Source organism: Megalops cyprinoides, chromosome 12, assembly GCF_013368585.1.
Source record: "Megalops cyprinoides isolate fMegCyp1 chromosome 12, fMegCyp1.pri, whole genome shotgun sequence".
NCBI classification, from domain to species: Eukaryota; Metazoa; Chordata; class Actinopteri; order Elopiformes; family Megalopidae; genus Megalops; species Megalops cyprinoides.
Window position 1 is genome coordinate 16,799,709 of NC_050594.1, and position 17,167 is coordinate 16,816,875.

The 17,167-nt window shown below is 42.0% G+C and overlaps 1 protein-coding gene across 1 annotated transcript; it reads left to right on the top strand.

Annotated features, from left to right (window-relative positions):
• Positions 1-1,281: 1,281 nt before the first annotated feature.
• Positions 1,282-14,966, top strand: LOC118786773 (lysosomal-associated transmembrane protein 4A). Its single transcript, XM_036542080.1, has 7 exons — positions 1,282-1,487; positions 5,950-6,070; positions 8,493-8,569; positions 10,449-10,571; positions 10,856-10,951; positions 13,143-13,241; positions 14,200-14,966. The coding sequence occupies exons 1-7, from the start codon at positions 1,362-1,364 to the stop codon at positions 14,272-14,274; spliced, it is 717 nt and encodes a 238-aa protein (XP_036397973.1). The 5' UTR covers positions 1,282-1,361; the 3' UTR covers positions 14,275-14,966.
• Positions 14,967-17,167: the final 2,201 nt, after the last annotated feature.

Consider the following 17,167-nt stretch of genomic DNA (forward strand, 5'->3'; position numbering starts at 1 on the left):
CAATTTTATCCTTTTCCCCCAGCATTTTCAAAGCACTGCACATACTTGATTTTATGTGTGTGTGTGTGTGTGTGTGTGTGTGTGTGTGTGTGTGTGTGTGTGTGTGCGCGCACGCGCGCATGTTGTCACTGCTGCTTTTCTGGTGTGGTGATCAAATCTCTTGGTGGATGTACTGCCTATTACAATGAGCAGAGCAACATGACACAAAGACTGCAGGAAAGAAAATATTCATGCAGGATTGAGGAAAATATGTAAAGAATAGTGTTCACTTTTGTTACTGTGTGTAAATTCTCATGATAGTGAATTACAGGAACTGTAATAGTCCAATACAAAAATGTGATTTTTGTTGTTTTGATGTATGCATGTCTAAAACGTGTTGCATGTTTTAATTGTATTCAGTAAATACACCTTTTTCTACTATTGTATATAAAGCCATGAAATAAATTACAACATTCTTGCTTTGCACTGCAAACCTGTCTGCCCAAGACTTACTTTGTGATAGATTGTCGCATCCTAAAGGATTTAAAGATGTGCAATTCAATCTATGTACCTGGAGCTTTTATTATTTGTTTTATATGAAACAAGCCAAATTAGATCAATTATAAGGATAATTTCTGGGATAACAGATGTCTCGTTGTAAACTCCGTATGTTCGTATGTATTTTCTGGGTTTAAAAAATCTATGTAATATTACACAGTAAGATTCAACACACACAGATGTCAGATTTAAGGTGTAGTTTACTCTGATTCACACGTGCAAGGGCAGTTTTAACTGGAAAGTATCACTTAAAATTCCCACAAACAAAACAAAAATATTGCATACATTTACAATCCTGGACTGTGTTTTACCGATAATTGTAACGTGAATCCCAGAGCTACACCCTGAAAGACAGAAAACAATTTGATTAAAGTGCACAAAATTATGTAATACATTCCTCTAATGTGCGCCAAATACACTAACAACGCTCAAGGTCGGCCTTGGCTACGAACTACATAAATATACCGTTCTAATTGTTGGTCATTGCGACAATAGCTCACGTGATGTGTTTCGCTTTCCAAATAATCCCACAGATGTTGTACCAGCAAGTTCAGCAAGCCATTTTCCAACCCATGCGCAATAGCTTCAGCAGAACGGTCCTGGTTTGGATCAGACTGTGGCTATTCGCTCCCTTTTCTGTCAATCAAACTTCACACGGCGCTCACACTTGAATTGCCTGCTAGTAATTGGATAGATGAGCTGCTTGTCAAGTTTTTCATATGATTTCAGGGTTACGTCAATTGCTAGTGCAGTAGCAGTGATCTTGCTGTTGGTGTGGAAGGTTGTGTTCTCCGTTCCTCTCGCAGTTTTAAGGTCGGTGGGCAATGTTTCTCCCTCAAATTGAGGACAATATGCATTTCAAACCGAGTCGGGACAGGTTCTACACTACGCGATGTTGCGGATGTTGCCATGTCAGGACGGGGACCATCATTCTCGGCACTTGGTACATGGTAAGTCGCGATCTGGCTAAAATCGTCGAGAACACGCTAGCGAGCAAACTCTCGTCGATGCAGCTGGCCAGCCATCGAGCTAGTGCTCGGACGTTACGTTGTCTAAGGCAGATGGCTAAGTTATCTAGGTAGTGTATTTGGTTAGATAGTCAGCTTTTTGTGTGCCGCGCCCGTGTCAAATCGCTGATGTTTGTTTTTGTTTTTGTTTTTTTTCTCGACCTAACCGTTAGCTAGTTTGCTAATGTAAATTGACAGTAGCGAGTGTTAGTTTGTCCACTGCAGTAGACCGCTGTCCTAGTAGCTAGGCCAACTAACATGCACAAGTTAGTTCCAGCAGTGTGCTAGATGTTAGCTGGACACCGATCTGTTTGTGTTTGCGTGGAGCTATACCTCAGGGGCGCTGTGATTATTTCTGTAGGGAAAAGGGCCTAATTGTCGGTACTCGGTAAATAATGGGTCAGCTGTTCTCTGTCAGCACATAACGTTGGCTGGGTTGATGCATAGCATACCTGCCATCCCGTTTAATATTTAGTCATTTGACTGTCGTTAGCTTGCTTGATTACGTAGCTGCTTGTCAGATTGTCATGACCGTTCATCATATTCTTGAATTTTGTTCAGCTTGTCCTTCATTTGCTTTTACCGAAGATAAATAGTTGTTTGCGTTTTAACTTGGCTATCAAGATGTCTTTCCTTCGATTCCTTAGCTGGCTAGCTAGTTAGCTAACTTAGTGAGTTTGTTAGTGTTTTCATATTTGTACAAGCTAGCTATAACTTCATTAAATTATGACCTTCGTAGGTAATTAATCACTACCTAATTGCATTTGGCAGGGACCTTTTCGGTGCTATCAAGAGCGCTCTGAACCTATACACCCCACAATGATAATGAAAAGCCAAGCTAGCAGTTCCTTTCTTACATTTGGCATAGATCGTATATGACTCAGTTTGTGCAGGAAATTGAAGTACCCAGTGTGTCTTGGAACCACTACTATAGAGCCTTTTCTTTTATAGATTTCTGTCTAGTGCGGGGTAATATGACCTAAAATTATACATATTTCTTCTTGGCATTCTTCTTCTTGACGTGCCAGCACGTCGTATGGCAGCTATTATTCTCAACTAAATGACAACATTATGTTTCTGGAAAACTCAGTCAATCAAGAAATAAATTACTCATGAAGTACTCTTTCTTAAACTCTTCATAAAAATGACTTGTAAAATACTCTTCTTCGTGATAAGATGTGTTAATAACATTGATAAGGGCTATCATCAGTGTACTAAAAACAACTGAGGAAATACTTTGGTTTTTAGTTCTACGAAAGATTCCAGTAAGTATACCAAACACTGTCCAAATTCAAGCCAAGTATGCAATAACTGCAATAGAATATTGCAATGGAGGCCCCAGCAGATGTTTTTGATGCAGAAGCCAAACTTTACATTTGATAGTGTTGGATCTGTTTATTTTGATAATGAATTTTTTTTCTATTTAGATCATACAAATGGCTTGTCATTTGTCTGGGAGGTTGTGTTTATGCAATTTACTGGTACTTCTCTTTGCAAGGTCCTTTGTTATGTAATCATCTCTGATGAAGCCTTTATCCACTCTGCATTGTAAATGTATTTTGTCTGGCTGCTGTGTGCTGGCTAAACTGTTAGAACACACACTGTATTCCCATGGCCAAACGAGACGGCTATGATTCTTGATTCTTGATCAAGTGAAAAGGCTGAAGTCTTTAAACAGTTACAGAATAATGGCAAAATAATCACAAGGGTATTAAGGATGAGATTGTATATTCAGCTATGTGATTTCATAGGTCAGTATTCCAGTTCTTGGATGCTTATCAGGAGTATTGAGGGTGATGATGCTCCTGCATTTTGGGATGGTGGGAAGTGGGGCTGGGTATCCTGAATAATCTGAGAAGTTACACTTTCCTGGGACGGATTTCCAGCAGCTTCATTAGGACTGAATTGGGAAGCTTGATGGAACTTACAAAACCTTCATATAGCACTGGTCCTGCTAATTTCCTCCAACTTATTCATTGTCTTGTTCAAACAGTATTCTCACTTACTAAAAATCTTTAAAGTAAACATTGTAGTTGGAATATCATCATGCATGCAACACAATTTTTGTGTACTTGGTGCACTGGAGTGCAGAAAAAAAAGCAGTTGCACTGTGATCAACTATCAGAAGCCATCACCACTATGTATAGGCCTACATATTTAATCTGTAGCTGTCTGTTTATCATAATATAATGTATACATACATAAACTTGTTCTTAGCAATACATGGCTCAAGTTTGAGCATTGTTGTGTAACTTTGTGAAATTTGTATGATGGGTCTCAATACGAACCTTCAAAGTTGGTAATGTGGTTGTCCTGGACTAGCTAAGACAGCGAAATGTCTTTTACAGAGATGGTCTTTCTTTCACTCCAGTTACAACATGGACAGGAGGTTTGATCAATCCCAAGAAAGAAAGAAAGAAATTCAGGGATTTGTGTGAGACTCTTATTCTGTGAAGCTGGTTAATGAGCCACAGCAGAATTTCAGCTAGCTTGTAGAATTGCTTAGTAATTAAAAACAGCTTTCTTGGGTTTCCCTGCCTGGTTTTTGTTAAGATGGAGAACATGCATGTATAAAAGAGAAGTTCAGTTATGCCCAGCCTACAGTTTACTTCAGGTAGCTTGTTGAAGTCTCTGAGCTGTCAAAGATACATCTGCTCTTCACATTGGTATTGTCAGTTGCACTGAGGCTAAGTAGACGGTGACGACTGGGTTCTCAGAGCCTTCGCTAAGTTACAGTTGTTGTTGTCACGTAATTATCCACTCTGGTGCTGAATCAGCATGCTGTTTGTGACAGTGGAATTTTATTTAATGCAGGAAGCTCTGGCCGTGCGGTGGATGTGCTCACAGGCTCTGCAACAAAGCAGCTACCCCCCCAGTACACATCGGCACAACAGTGATACTTACATCCAGATTTAGCGCTTAGCAAGTAGTGAGTTTCCAAAATGACAGTTGGAAAATGTCAGTGGAGAAATGTACAGAAAATGGATGATTCTGTGTTCTCAAGGGACCACACAGTCAAATAGACATTAACATGTATGCAAATAATTTCTTGTAAAGGGCTGAGCTTTGAACTTGATTGTGTGCTTTCTTTATACTGGGATTGGCCATACTGGGAACTGTACTAAATTTAGAATGGGATGAAAGGGCATCAAAAGATTTGAAGAATTTAAAATCGGAGGATAGCTTTTAAATGAAAGGTGCCTTGTGGGAGCTTTTCTCTGGCTACCTTGGCGCTCCGTTTTGAAGATGGTTTTGTTTTCACTAAGTTGACTCTGCTCTGCTGTGATTGTGGGAATAAATTCCCAAGCTTTACAGAGCCAAAGTTTGATTTCCTGAGTCTGGGAGTGAATTTATAAAATCAATCCCTCCCGTAAATGTCGTCAACTACCCGACGTGGATGTGGTATTCATGAGTCAAGGACAGAAGTGGTGGTGTTTTGGTTGGCAGACAGCCTGACTAATGTTACTGCTGGTCTGGTGTAGGTCATGAAAATGCCAAGAGCCCTGTGGTTTGAGGATTTTTAAAACCTGACGGTTTGGATTCAGACACCTGTCAGCATTGTGTACTGTGGACATGCCCATATGTTGAGTGTACAGTACTGTAGTTCCCTACATGTAAAACACACATGGAGAGTGCATACACAGTTCATTGCATTTCTCTAAGTGTGCACATAGTATTGACCACCATGAAGTTCTTTCTAAAGCTTGGTGTTAGTCTCAGTCCTATTGCTTTGTATCCTTGAGGAAAGTGCTGTTAAATTGATTGGGTGCAGTAGAAAATAAGCAAGGAGGCAGTGAAATGCTTTTTGAAAAGGGGGGTGGATAAGTCAGTATGAGACTAGGTGTGTTAGGCTAATATTGCTCTGCTTCACATTAATGGATTGGAGATTGGCTTTCTTGAGCCCCAAGAGCTTTCATGAAGCATGCATGTGCGTTAACATGAATACTGTTAACATGAAGGTGCTTTCTTTTGAGCATGCTTGGCTACTTTAACAAACTTTTATAGGGGTGGGTGGTAATCCTTAAAATGTCTATAGCTACGTGGGTCTATATGACATCCATGTCAAGGGGTCAGACTGTCATGTTTTCATACATCCCAGCATACTGATAATATTTCTTTAGCATTAGCTAAAAATACATTTCTCTGCCCACTTACCGTGTTGAATTATATCATCATCAGAAGGCAACAATATTCCAAATATCATAGTGCATAGTTTTGTTTGGCTAGTTCTGGTGACTTGCGGAGGATTTGAGCGTGTACTTTTCGCATGAGTTTGCTTTGACAGAACATAAGAGTACCTTGGTATGTAATTATAATAAAAAGTAGACCTTCATCAGAACATGGAACATATTATGATATAGCTGCGTCAGTGACATGACTGACATGACTGTCTTTCTGGCTGCAGGTGGTGAACCTGTTAATGGGGATCCTGCTGACCGTGGCCGTGACTCACCCGGACAATGTCCCCACCGTCGACCTGCAGTATGAAGTCATCGAGCACTACTTCGCCTCGGACAGGATGGCAGGTACGTTTTGCTTGGGAGCTTTCTGCCTGACCTTTCAAATGGGGGAAAATGGCCAACACGCTAGATTTGTGCCTCAGTGTCTTGAAACCACAATCTTCAAAAAGTGTCTCAATATCATGAAAGTGAGTCTGTGAGTGTCTTACATTTTTGCAAGTGTGGCCATGTGGAGTCAGCTAGTGCTATTCAGCTCCACATTGTTGTTTGTACCTTATTTAAAAACTGGACTTTTTGTAGAGCAACTTCGGATTGGTGAGTCCATCTTACAAATTATCTGAAACATCTGCTGCTATTTTTTTATAATACTCATAAGAATCGAACACTTCCTTCACACTGAGACAGAATTTGTTACCATGTGAGCTGGTGCTTGCCAGCAGCCGTGAAAAATCCAAGAGGTTCTGCACCATTGAGCTGTGCAGTCTGAATCAGCGGGACAGAGAGTTTGTGATGATACAACAGAACGAGCTCCGGTAATTGGGTGCAGGCAGCAGTCGCATTGGTATGAGCTCATCGATAACGATAAGGTGAAGACGAGACGCCCTGCATGGGAACTCCCTGTTCTATAACTACAAAACCTCTTAATGTTTATTCCTGTAGCCAGAGATAGCCGCGCTGGGCTTTGAGGAGCCAACAAGTGTACAGGAAATCAATAAGCACCAGCCATTTAATTAAGACCCGTACGCAACTCCTCCCGAACGGCGGAGTAAAATCGGGGCCTCCCAGGGGTGTGATGTTATTGAGAGGCGGACAAAGTGCCCTCTGCAGGAGTCAAGTGTGCCCTGGAGGCCGGCCAATGCCCAGTGAATAAACCGATTCATTCAGTCGCGCAGCGCAGTCCGAGACTGAACCGACTGGCCGAGGTCAATTTAAACGTTCATGAATAACAGGCGGCCTTCCATCTAAGCAATAAACAACAAATGAAGAACAAAGATATGGAATGCTGTTGAAAGTTCTCAGTCCACTAGGGTTTTTTTTTGTTTTGTTTTGTTTGCTCTTTTTTTTTTTGGCCTTAGCTTGAATTGAAGGTTTGCATGGTTTCACTACCTAGAACATTTCACCTGGGCTCTTTACTCCGGTCTAATGCAGTATTCAGTGACATTTAATTTGTCATAGCATTAATGATTTTGTAACTAAAATCATGTTTGCACAGGCCCGCTTTTAGGGACACCTTAGTAACCCTGTGCTTCCTGGAGGATGTTCCAGGTGCAGATTGGTCTGGGCTCTCTGTAGCACTTTTAAACATGCTACTCAGCATGTCCAGACCAAGCACAGCAGAAGTACACACGTACATGTGTGCGAGTGAGTGTGCCTTGTGTGTGTTCCCTCCGCCTGTCGTGACTTTGTTGAATGACGCATGCAGATGGACATAATGTACAGTGCAGAAACATGTGTTTGCATTTTATTGTGATTCTGTAAGAAACATTAGCCACAAGTCAGCCTTTTCCTTCCTGTTTTCATTGAGCAACTGTTTTTGTTGAGCCATGACTGTTTGAGAATGCAAAGTGCTGCTTAATAGTCACATTCAGGGGATTACATCTTTTCTGCATCCTGTTTGCACACTGAGAACTGAACTACTGACATACAGTGCTGTTTATTCTGAACACAGGAGTGTGCTGAATTTTCACATCATGTGGAAATATTCTGTCACTTAAGTATTTAGAATTTGCTGATTGCAAACCCTCAATTAACTGATCATATTTTAAGCCATATCAGATGAACTTGAGATATTTTGCTAGCCTGTATTAAAATGCTTGTTATGTGAAGTCTGCCAATTTAACTGGAATTAAATAGAATTAAAGCATCACAAAAGTAATTGCATTTTTTTTTCTTGTTGTGGTTGTTTCGTTGGGTTTCAGTCTAGCTTCCTGCAAGTGTAGTTACACAGTATTCAATAATAAGATGGTAAATATTGACCTTTGCACTTCTCTGTCTAGCATGGAGGGAAGGCTTTGGGGATAGTAATCTCTGGCACTGTTGGAACGGATCTGTGTCAGACATGCCTGCAGAAAATAAACTAAAACATAAATGACCCATTTTCCTTACTCTGAGCCGACACGGCATGTTGGCCACGTACACGTGAATGCAGCAAGTGAGAACACGGCGTAACTGGTACCTCTCCCGTGGTTTCTCATCTGAACAGCTGTGACTGCTAGATTATGAACCCAGCCGTGCACGGTGTCAGGCTATTCTGCTGTGCGCGATTTCTTTTTTCACGACTTGTCACTGTTTCATAGATTAGCGGCAAACGTCTGAATTGGACATAAACAAATCACTCTCGAGTTTGTTCTGAAGTAAACAGTCTCGCATTTCTGGGCCTGGCAGTTTGTATGAGGACTCCAGCACTATGTTCATCCACCATTGGCCACCACCTCTTAAGCAGACCAGTCGTGTGTGTTGACCCATCTCTTTCTGTCTCTCCTTTTAGAAAACGCCTGCGTGGGGTTCGCCATCTCCTTGCTGATGTTCACTATCAGTGCCATGATGGTGTACGGAGCCATTACTGTAAGTGCTGCAGCCGCTTGTCTGTCGCTCATGCTGTCCTGTCTTCGCTAAAAGCCTGCCAGCTGCTTACCCAAGCAGGAGGCTACAGAAAACATCCTCAGCCCGTGTCTCTAGCGGGAGCCTGTTTGCGCTTGTTTACCCGAAACATCCGTCTTTGAGAGGATAATGACCGTTTTATTCCCGCTCCAGAACATTTGTGTAAAGATTTTATTGTTCCTATGAATAGCAGGCTGCTAGAGACTATTTTAAGATGAGCACCGAGCGAGGTTTGACTGCTTCTCTATTCTGCATGTACAAGGTGGGGTTGGGAAGAAATACCCAGAGGAATGCTTTCTTTAATCTGCCATTGTGGATCACAGATAATATCAGCCTTTCTGCACTGCTTGAATTCAGGCATGGTTGCCATCATGAATATTGATAGTAAGTCTATGAGTTGCCTCTGTGACGCGGCTCTCTAACAGGCATGTGTCAGCTTGTCTGTCCGTGCTGCACCCTGCCTGTAAATAAGTGCCATTAAATGGGCTTTGTCTCTCCATAGCGGAAGCAGGTGCCCGCAGTGAAAGGACAGTGTCTGTCAGTGCCTGCTAGGCCTTTGCTGGCAGCAGTCTGTTACTATTTAGCTGGCTCTGGGTGACCATGACAAAGGTGTCATGAGAAAGGCTGATCCTGGAGCAGCCACTTCTTGCCTGAGATCTTGTTTTCTGCTACAGATAAACTCAAGAGGCTTTCACTGATTACCTCCTCATACAGTTAACGTGCAGAATATCACTCTAATGCTGATGAGGTTTTTTCAGAATGTGACTCTAGCTTGGCATTCCTGAAGTGTGGCAGATATTGCCTGCTCTGTGTTGATATTTCTTCTTTGTCAAACAGCCATGCGAGATGAGATCATCTGACAGGTGTGATACTGTTTCCTTGTTATGTGTAGTTGATCGTAGTAACTAGCGCCTAGCAACCCTGTAGCTGTTGCGAACATAGGGAAATAAAAGTAGTCATAGTAGCCTAGTGCCCTACTAGGGCGTACAGAGGCAGTTTTAACACTAGCACTGGGGGTTGGAAGAGTGGGATGTGTTTTACTGGCATCTGTAGCAACCTTTTTAAAGTGCCTGTTTTATAGTTCCATTGCTTTGTGAGGACTTATTTGATATGATGTCAAAGATTGATAAATCAAAGATTGAATATTGGACACAACTTAAGAGCAGGAGTTTTTCCCATAAACGGCTAATGGCCAGCCTTTTTTTCAGCTATAGGTTGTTTCTTCTGTTTTTATATTCCTCTCAGTCCTGCATGATTGGCTGTGCCAGGCAGTGGGGCATGCTCTCATACTGCACCCCCCTGCTAGGCTCTGCGTATAGCTGCCTCTAGAGAGGATTACTGCACCAAGGCTGTTTATCTGTGTGAGTGGCCCATACGTACGAGAAAATCATGGAGTGACATTCAGTCCTTGAAGGCAGGCAAAGGACAAGTTTGAAAGATTCATGGCTAATGGGCTTGTTTAAGAGTGCACTCCAAAAGCTATACCGGAGGAGCAGAGGGAAGGCAAGTGTAAAACTCAGCTTGAAAAGATGAAGGCACAGCTACTGCATATTTTGATTTTTGGCTCTGGCTGCATGTTGAAAACGGGCAGTGCTTTTTGTCTGCCCACCTCTTGACAGACCTGTGCCAAACATTCAGTTCCTTGCTCTTGTGTTTCTTATCCTGGCATCCTAAAGCTCAAAGACAGCAGCCAAATCCCTCATAGCTGTGGTGCAGGACTATACTTCTTACAGCATGCACACCCCCAATTCTCATATCACATAAACGGTTCCACCCCAGCTCAGTAAAACGCTGACTCATGACCTGAAAGGCTAAGGTTATTTTGTGTTTTCTGTTCCTCTAGCACCGTGATGGCTGGCTCATTCCGTTCTTCTGCTATCAGCTGTTTGACTTTGCCCTGAGCTGCCTGGTGGCCATCAGCTCTCTCACTTACCTCCCCAGGATCAAGGACTACCTGGACCAGCTGGTTAGTTCAAACACCAGACGCTGCCTGTTTCACAGTTACATCAGATCTGACCTTCCTGCTAATAGATGCATAAAACTGTCACAATTGAGATATAAAGCTCAGTGATTGGTGTGTTTCTCCTGCTGGAATGAATGGGGAGAGTGAATTTGAGCGCTTTGAATATTAATAATGTTGAAACATAGATGATTTATGTCTCCATTAAGTGCGATATGTCTGGATGCTTCCACATGACCGTGTGTCTGAATTGTTTTTAATGTGATCTCTTCAATGTTGTGTTCCCACAGCCCGACTTCCCTTACAAAGACAACCTTCTCTCCCTGGACTCCAGCTGCCTGCTGCTCATCGTCCTCATCTTCTTCGCCTTCCTCATCTTCCTCAAGGTGAGACCTTTGCTCTGATTGTCCGCCACCGCTCCTTTCTTTCGCACTCCACTTCAATGCCGATACACCTCCATTGTATCGGCGTTCCGCCCAGGCTCACACCAGCCCCCCATGCACCGCTGCAGGAGATCCTGCCAGTGTGACTAAATAACTACCGGCCTCGATAAAACGTTGCGGTTTCACTTCATGTTACGGGCAAGAAGTGACGTCTGTAGACTTCTTGTTTCTATCACATCTGTTTCTGTGAAGTGAGGCGCTGAGAGCTCAGATGTGTTAAAGTAACAGACTCTACGAGCGCACGGTGCAAGTTCCAGGCATGGGGGTGGGGTGTCGCTACACCCCGCTCTATGTGAGAATCGTGTGCGGCGTTAATGAGACGGCAGTGTCTGCCTTCCTCATCAGTCACAGATGCTGACCTTCAGATCCAGACGCTCGCTGCACGAGGAGCGGCAGCGGGGTTTACTGTCTGACCCTTTCACTGATCCCCTCTGCTTAAGGCTGCTTCCAGATGGCAGGATGGCGAGAGCCTGCAATTAAAAAAGCTTGCGAATATGAGACCTCGTCTTTTTAAAGTTCTTATTCCTCGTGCGCCATTGCGCAACCTTTTTAATGCCCTGGTTTCATCTGCTGTTTGGCAGCTCCCTGACCTAGCGACCTGGTGTCTCCAGGCTGTAGCTAATCTCATGCAGTGCATGCTGGGAAGCAGTGACATAATAACTGTGACAGTTGTGGCTCAGGCTCTGTGATCAGAGGGTTGTTTGTTCAAATCCTACGGAAGGCCTCAGCTGAGCTAGATGCTCCCCTTTTAAACCATGTGTAATATTTACAGTACAACAGCCAGGTCTGCTCCGTGCCAGCAAGCAACCTCAACAGCAAGCTGTGACAGGGCACTTAATACTCGAAATAATGATATGATTCCGGATCGTATGATTTGAAACAACACTTTGCTTTTACCATTTCTATTTTGGTGTTCAACACCATTCATTCTGTGTTTTAACTGAATATTAAGAGCAGAAAACGAAATGCTGTCAGCACACTTCAACAGGAATTCTGACGCCGAGGTGTATCAAAAATATTTTATTCCATCATCTTAGCTGTGAAAGTGCAAAGTGAAAACTGTGCTCGCAAACATCAGATGAATATTGTTGAATTGTTTTGTTTTCCACACCGCTCACAAATCGAGGATCCTTTCTGCTTCTATCTGAATTCCAGTGTCATAGCTATAACTGTATTAGTAGCAGGTGTTGGTGGTCTGAATTGCTTGTGGTCACTCAGTTCATTGCAAAGTCTGCCAAAGAATCACAGATACTGGCAATGTATTTAACTTGTCAGCTTTAAGCATGCTTTGCCAAGAAACAAAACAAAAACAAAGGAAAATGAACCTGAACAAAAAAGTGAATATCCACACTTTCAGTTCCAGTGGACTTGTAGCTGTGTATGTATGCAAGTACTCTAAAACTATTGTATATGTATGTATGTAATAACATTTATTTTGAGATTTCCATGCAGCAAGTAGCGTTTAACAAGATTTAGTTACAATGTATTGGTATTAGCATTAAGTATTTATATGTATAATTATTCTGGTGTAAGATTTGCACAGCTGGAAAAGACTAAATCTTCCAAACAATATGTAATTAACCTATGAAGCATTTGTGGCTGTTATTGTTCATAAAAGGAAAAGACTCTCAGTTGTCAATGTTATCATAGTTTCCAAGACCTGTGTTTAGCTAATTATTTATGTTAATTGATTATTCACTGATATATTGAAACCATGTATGCAGCATAGTTTGTGTTAATTTTATTAGTGAAAAAAATTGATTTCCTTCACTAAACATAAATTTGACCTTCAGTAAGCCTAGTTGGAGATTACTCTCACTGTTTCAATAAAAGAACATGAACTACCACTATAATAATGTGTAATTGTAAGCAGTAGATGAGGATGCCCAAGGTATTTAATGATACATAGTCATTAAGTGCACTAAAAGATGTTCATATTAGCAGTGGTTTAAGGGGCTAGCTTTGAACAAGCTTCTGAGAGTGATGTTATAGTGGTCTAATCTCCTAAGGATGGCAAGCAAGTGGTGAAAGGGAGGTTAAATCAGAGCAGCGATGTGAAAGTCAGGTGGAAAGGCCATGCTACAGACAGAGGGACCGTGACAGGAATTTTCACCTCAGTCCTGTGCTCTTACAGGCTTACCTGATCAGCTGCGTGTGGAACTGCTACAAGTACATCAACAACAGGAACCTGCCCGAGATTGCTGTGTACCCAGCCTTTGAGACCCCGCCACAGGTAAGGCCTCTGTTCAGGTGACCTTCACCTGAACATCCTCTTTTGTGATGTCCGTATATATGGTGCTGTTAAAACATGCATACACGCATATACGCATACCCACCACACAACAGTAGGTGGGGCACTTCACTCTCATATGCTTGAAGAAGTGCTGGATTGCCCCAGGAAAACTTTAGTTGTTTAAACGTGTAAGCATGTCGAAAGTGAGCAGTTGAGAGAGTCACACTCTGTTAGGCAAATGGCACATTTACATTATTAATGCAGAGGAGAGCACAGGAGGACACTGAACTGCCTGCTGCCTGTGCTTAGCTTTATGGTGTGTCACAGCATCACGTTAAGGTTAAACCAAAGTGCAGATTCATTCACTGAAAGCATTCTAGAAAACAGGGTGAGATTGTTTGTTTCTTTATTAGTGGCACCGCATAAGAGCTTTAAATCGCTGAAGGAGCCAGCAGTGATTCAAAGTAGGTCACTGAAAAAGCAGGAACCGCAAGATAGATATTTTGTGTTCCTGGCTCCCTGCTGCATGTGACTCAGCTAGCAGCCTTTACCCCAAACCTGGGGCATGCTGACAGGAGATCCGTTTTAAAAAAGAACCGTTAAACATCCCAGAATAACGAAATCGGCACCTTTTCTCCCAGTTAGCCATGCGTGCCTGAACTGTAGCGGCATAAGTGCAGTGATGCTTTTCTTTGAGTGAAAGAGCATTTAAACACCACGCATAGGAAAAATGGTTTAATTGCACTTTGAAATGTTACTGGATCCGAAGTGTTAATCATAATTCATAACTCATTCACTCTCACACAAGCTTCCTGATTCATTTTCTGGGTTTAAATGAATGTGTTAGTCCTGATCCCAACCCTGTGCTGGCAAAGTCACAACTTTATACATAAGAGCTGCTTTGGTTGCCTGTCTGAAAATGGATGATTTACGAAGCATCCCCCCCTCTCTCCTGCAGTATGTCCTGCCCACCTACGAGATGGCCGTGAAAATGCCCGAAAAGGAGCCACCGCCCCCGTACATGCCGGCATAAAGCCCCGCCCACGTGGCCTGTACATAGTCACATCCTGCTTGCTGTTTTAACCTTGCAGTACCTTTCTAGAGATGAGGTCATCCTGGGACCTCTGGTAATACTTGGATCTTTGGAACCGCACTCCCTGCAGAAGTGAGAGGGGGGAGACTTAAGAAGAAAGCCTCTTTAGAGACGGAATAGCAAGATGCGAAAGTGGGCTTTTTGGATATTTCATTTCTGTCCCTTACCTTCTTTCCTGTCTGTTTTGATGTCTTAGTAAAAAGATATTGTAACATTAACATCGCTTGAATGCTGACTATGAATCTATTTTTAGAAAACCATTCTCTTGTCAAATGAATATTTATAGGTATTTAAAAGGAATCTCATAGACAATCTGTTTTGACGCATTAAAACGATGCCATTTAACTCTTCATTTTGCCTTTTCTGGTTTTAAATGAGATTTGCTTTTTGTTTTTATTGAAGTGTGGTACCCCTTTGAACTGATTTCCTTTCCTCCTTTATTTGCACTTGTTTCCTCAGATGTGTTGGGCCTGTTTCTGTACATGTGCCATGCTCATCCCCGCAGCCCGCGTGTTTCTGGGTCAGCGTGCGGGCGCACGCTCCTCGATTGACCCAGAGCACAGGGGGACGCGCTAATATTGTAATAATCAGTGGATGCATGCTTCTTTCTTTGGTCGTGTTCTGTTCCTTGTGGAAAAAATGGCTTCAATAAATGTTTAGAAATATTTGTAACCAACCCGGGAGTGATTAGTGTTTTTGTCCTGTAAGTTTTGAAATATGTATATTTTTCCCTTTTGTTTTATGTTATAAACACTTTGTAAACATTCAAAAAAATTTTGTATGTAATAAGTATTTGAAACTGTACATATCAGGGAAATGGCCCAGTAAGGTTGGTGTCCTACTTACAGAAAGCTTAAGTAACAGTGTAAGCATTACCATGAAATGCAGTTAAGCAAATCAGTACTGTGGATTAAAAGCAGCAGGCAGAGGAAATATAGCTGTTCCTGTTGCTGCTGATGTGGCTCACAGCTCTCCCTGAAGGGAAGAGGCTTACACTCGTTGTGTCATGTGATATGCCCCTGGTTATTCTGGTCTGATGGAAGCAGTGGGGTGTCATTCATTCAGGTCTGCTGTCTGTCACCTCAGGTGTTTTATATCAGAGAACATACTGGTAACAAAAGGATGCTAATAATGAGTACACAGAGCACCAGGTTGGGGGCTGGAACGCCAGGTTTTCTTTTACGTTTTGTCATTTTATAATAATCCCTGTCAGATGCCTTCAGACTGGCTTAGCCACCCTGCCTGTCATGCAGGTGAGACTGAAATACAGCAGGGTTAGTTACATAATACAGTGAAAGAGTTTTGTGTCATTATGCTTTTGCATGCACAATATCTGCTAATTCCAGGGCCTCCCTTTGCTGTTGGGCAACTAACTGCTTTCCAACTCGGGAGTGTGTAGGTGAGGCGGGGGGAGGATTGTGGGATTTGGAGAGTGACAAAGGTACGTCTCGCTCTCTAATGTCTCTCTCATTCCATAAATGATACAGACTCTCATCCAATCAGGGATGGCTGGCAGGGGCAGACGGATGCTGGGATTATCCTCTGTGGGACAAAGCCCACATCTGCACTTACACTGTAGCTTTTTGAACAACATGTCACATGTAGCAGACCTAGACGCCCACACTGGAACACTTCTCAGCTGGAAAAAAAATCTCTAATATGAATACTATAAACTATAATTAATAAAATATTTCTGATGAACTACTGATGCGCGGGTGTGCTGTGAGCCACATATCCTACTTGCAGACTTCAAAGGAAATCAAGAGCAATGCATTCAATGCAATAATAAAAAGCAAGCATAATCCCAAAGCAGGCAGTAATTACAATGAAGGATAGGTCATGGTTCATGTTTTAGAGAGTATAAATAGTGTGGAAATGTTGAGGAAAACAACTGACTGGTTGTTTTGGTTATTATATGTCATACCCTGAGGCTTTATTCTTCACAGAAGTATGGAACAGAAAACAGCCTTAATTTTAGGATAAATGTACTATTCAGCATCTACCCGAATTAAGCAACTGCTACTTTTGAGTGACTTTTTAAGAATCTTGCTTTTGGCTTTCGACCAGATGGTGGTAGAACAACAGATATCTCTTAGAAATAAAGAGGTAATCTGTGGCCCTCACTGTGCATTTAAATGTACAATTGAACAAATGTTTACAACATAAAACAGTCACACGTATGCACACAAGTCTACTTTTCCAAGGCATCAGTTCCATCTCATTTGCCTCTTCAATGCTCAGGTCGTCTGGAATAAAGAAAAAAAAAAATCTTCTTCTGGCATCTTTTACTTGACACTGAGTCAAGTTTAACAGAAGAATGACCATGCTGCCAAGATCAAATCAGAAACTAGGGAATGTGGCTACAACTAAAAATGTGCATCTTTGGCCCTCCTGTGGGCACTGTGAGGAATCACACATCAGGTCATTTGGCCTTTGCCTCTTGGTTTTGAGTCAGGATGAATCGCTTTTCTCTTAGCATAGACTTCACAGACTGCTAAATCAACATAATCAGTAAGGTGTATCTTATATAATTAAAAATTCTGGGTTGCATAAAAGCTAAAAGCTGGCAGCTGAAAATGTCCCAAATCTAAATGAAAATTAATATTAGTTTTTTTTTTCCTATTACAGTATGCATAAATATGGCAATTTTCTTGCTCACTCATTACCTAAATGTTATTTACAGGCAAGACTAGGAATACATTACATTATCACTATTTGCGACCTTACTGCCATCTGCTTTAAAACAGCATCACCTGAACACATCAGGCATTGGCTGCCAAATCAGTTATGTCTGTATACACAAAATAGTTAACAATTTGAAATGCGTCTCAAC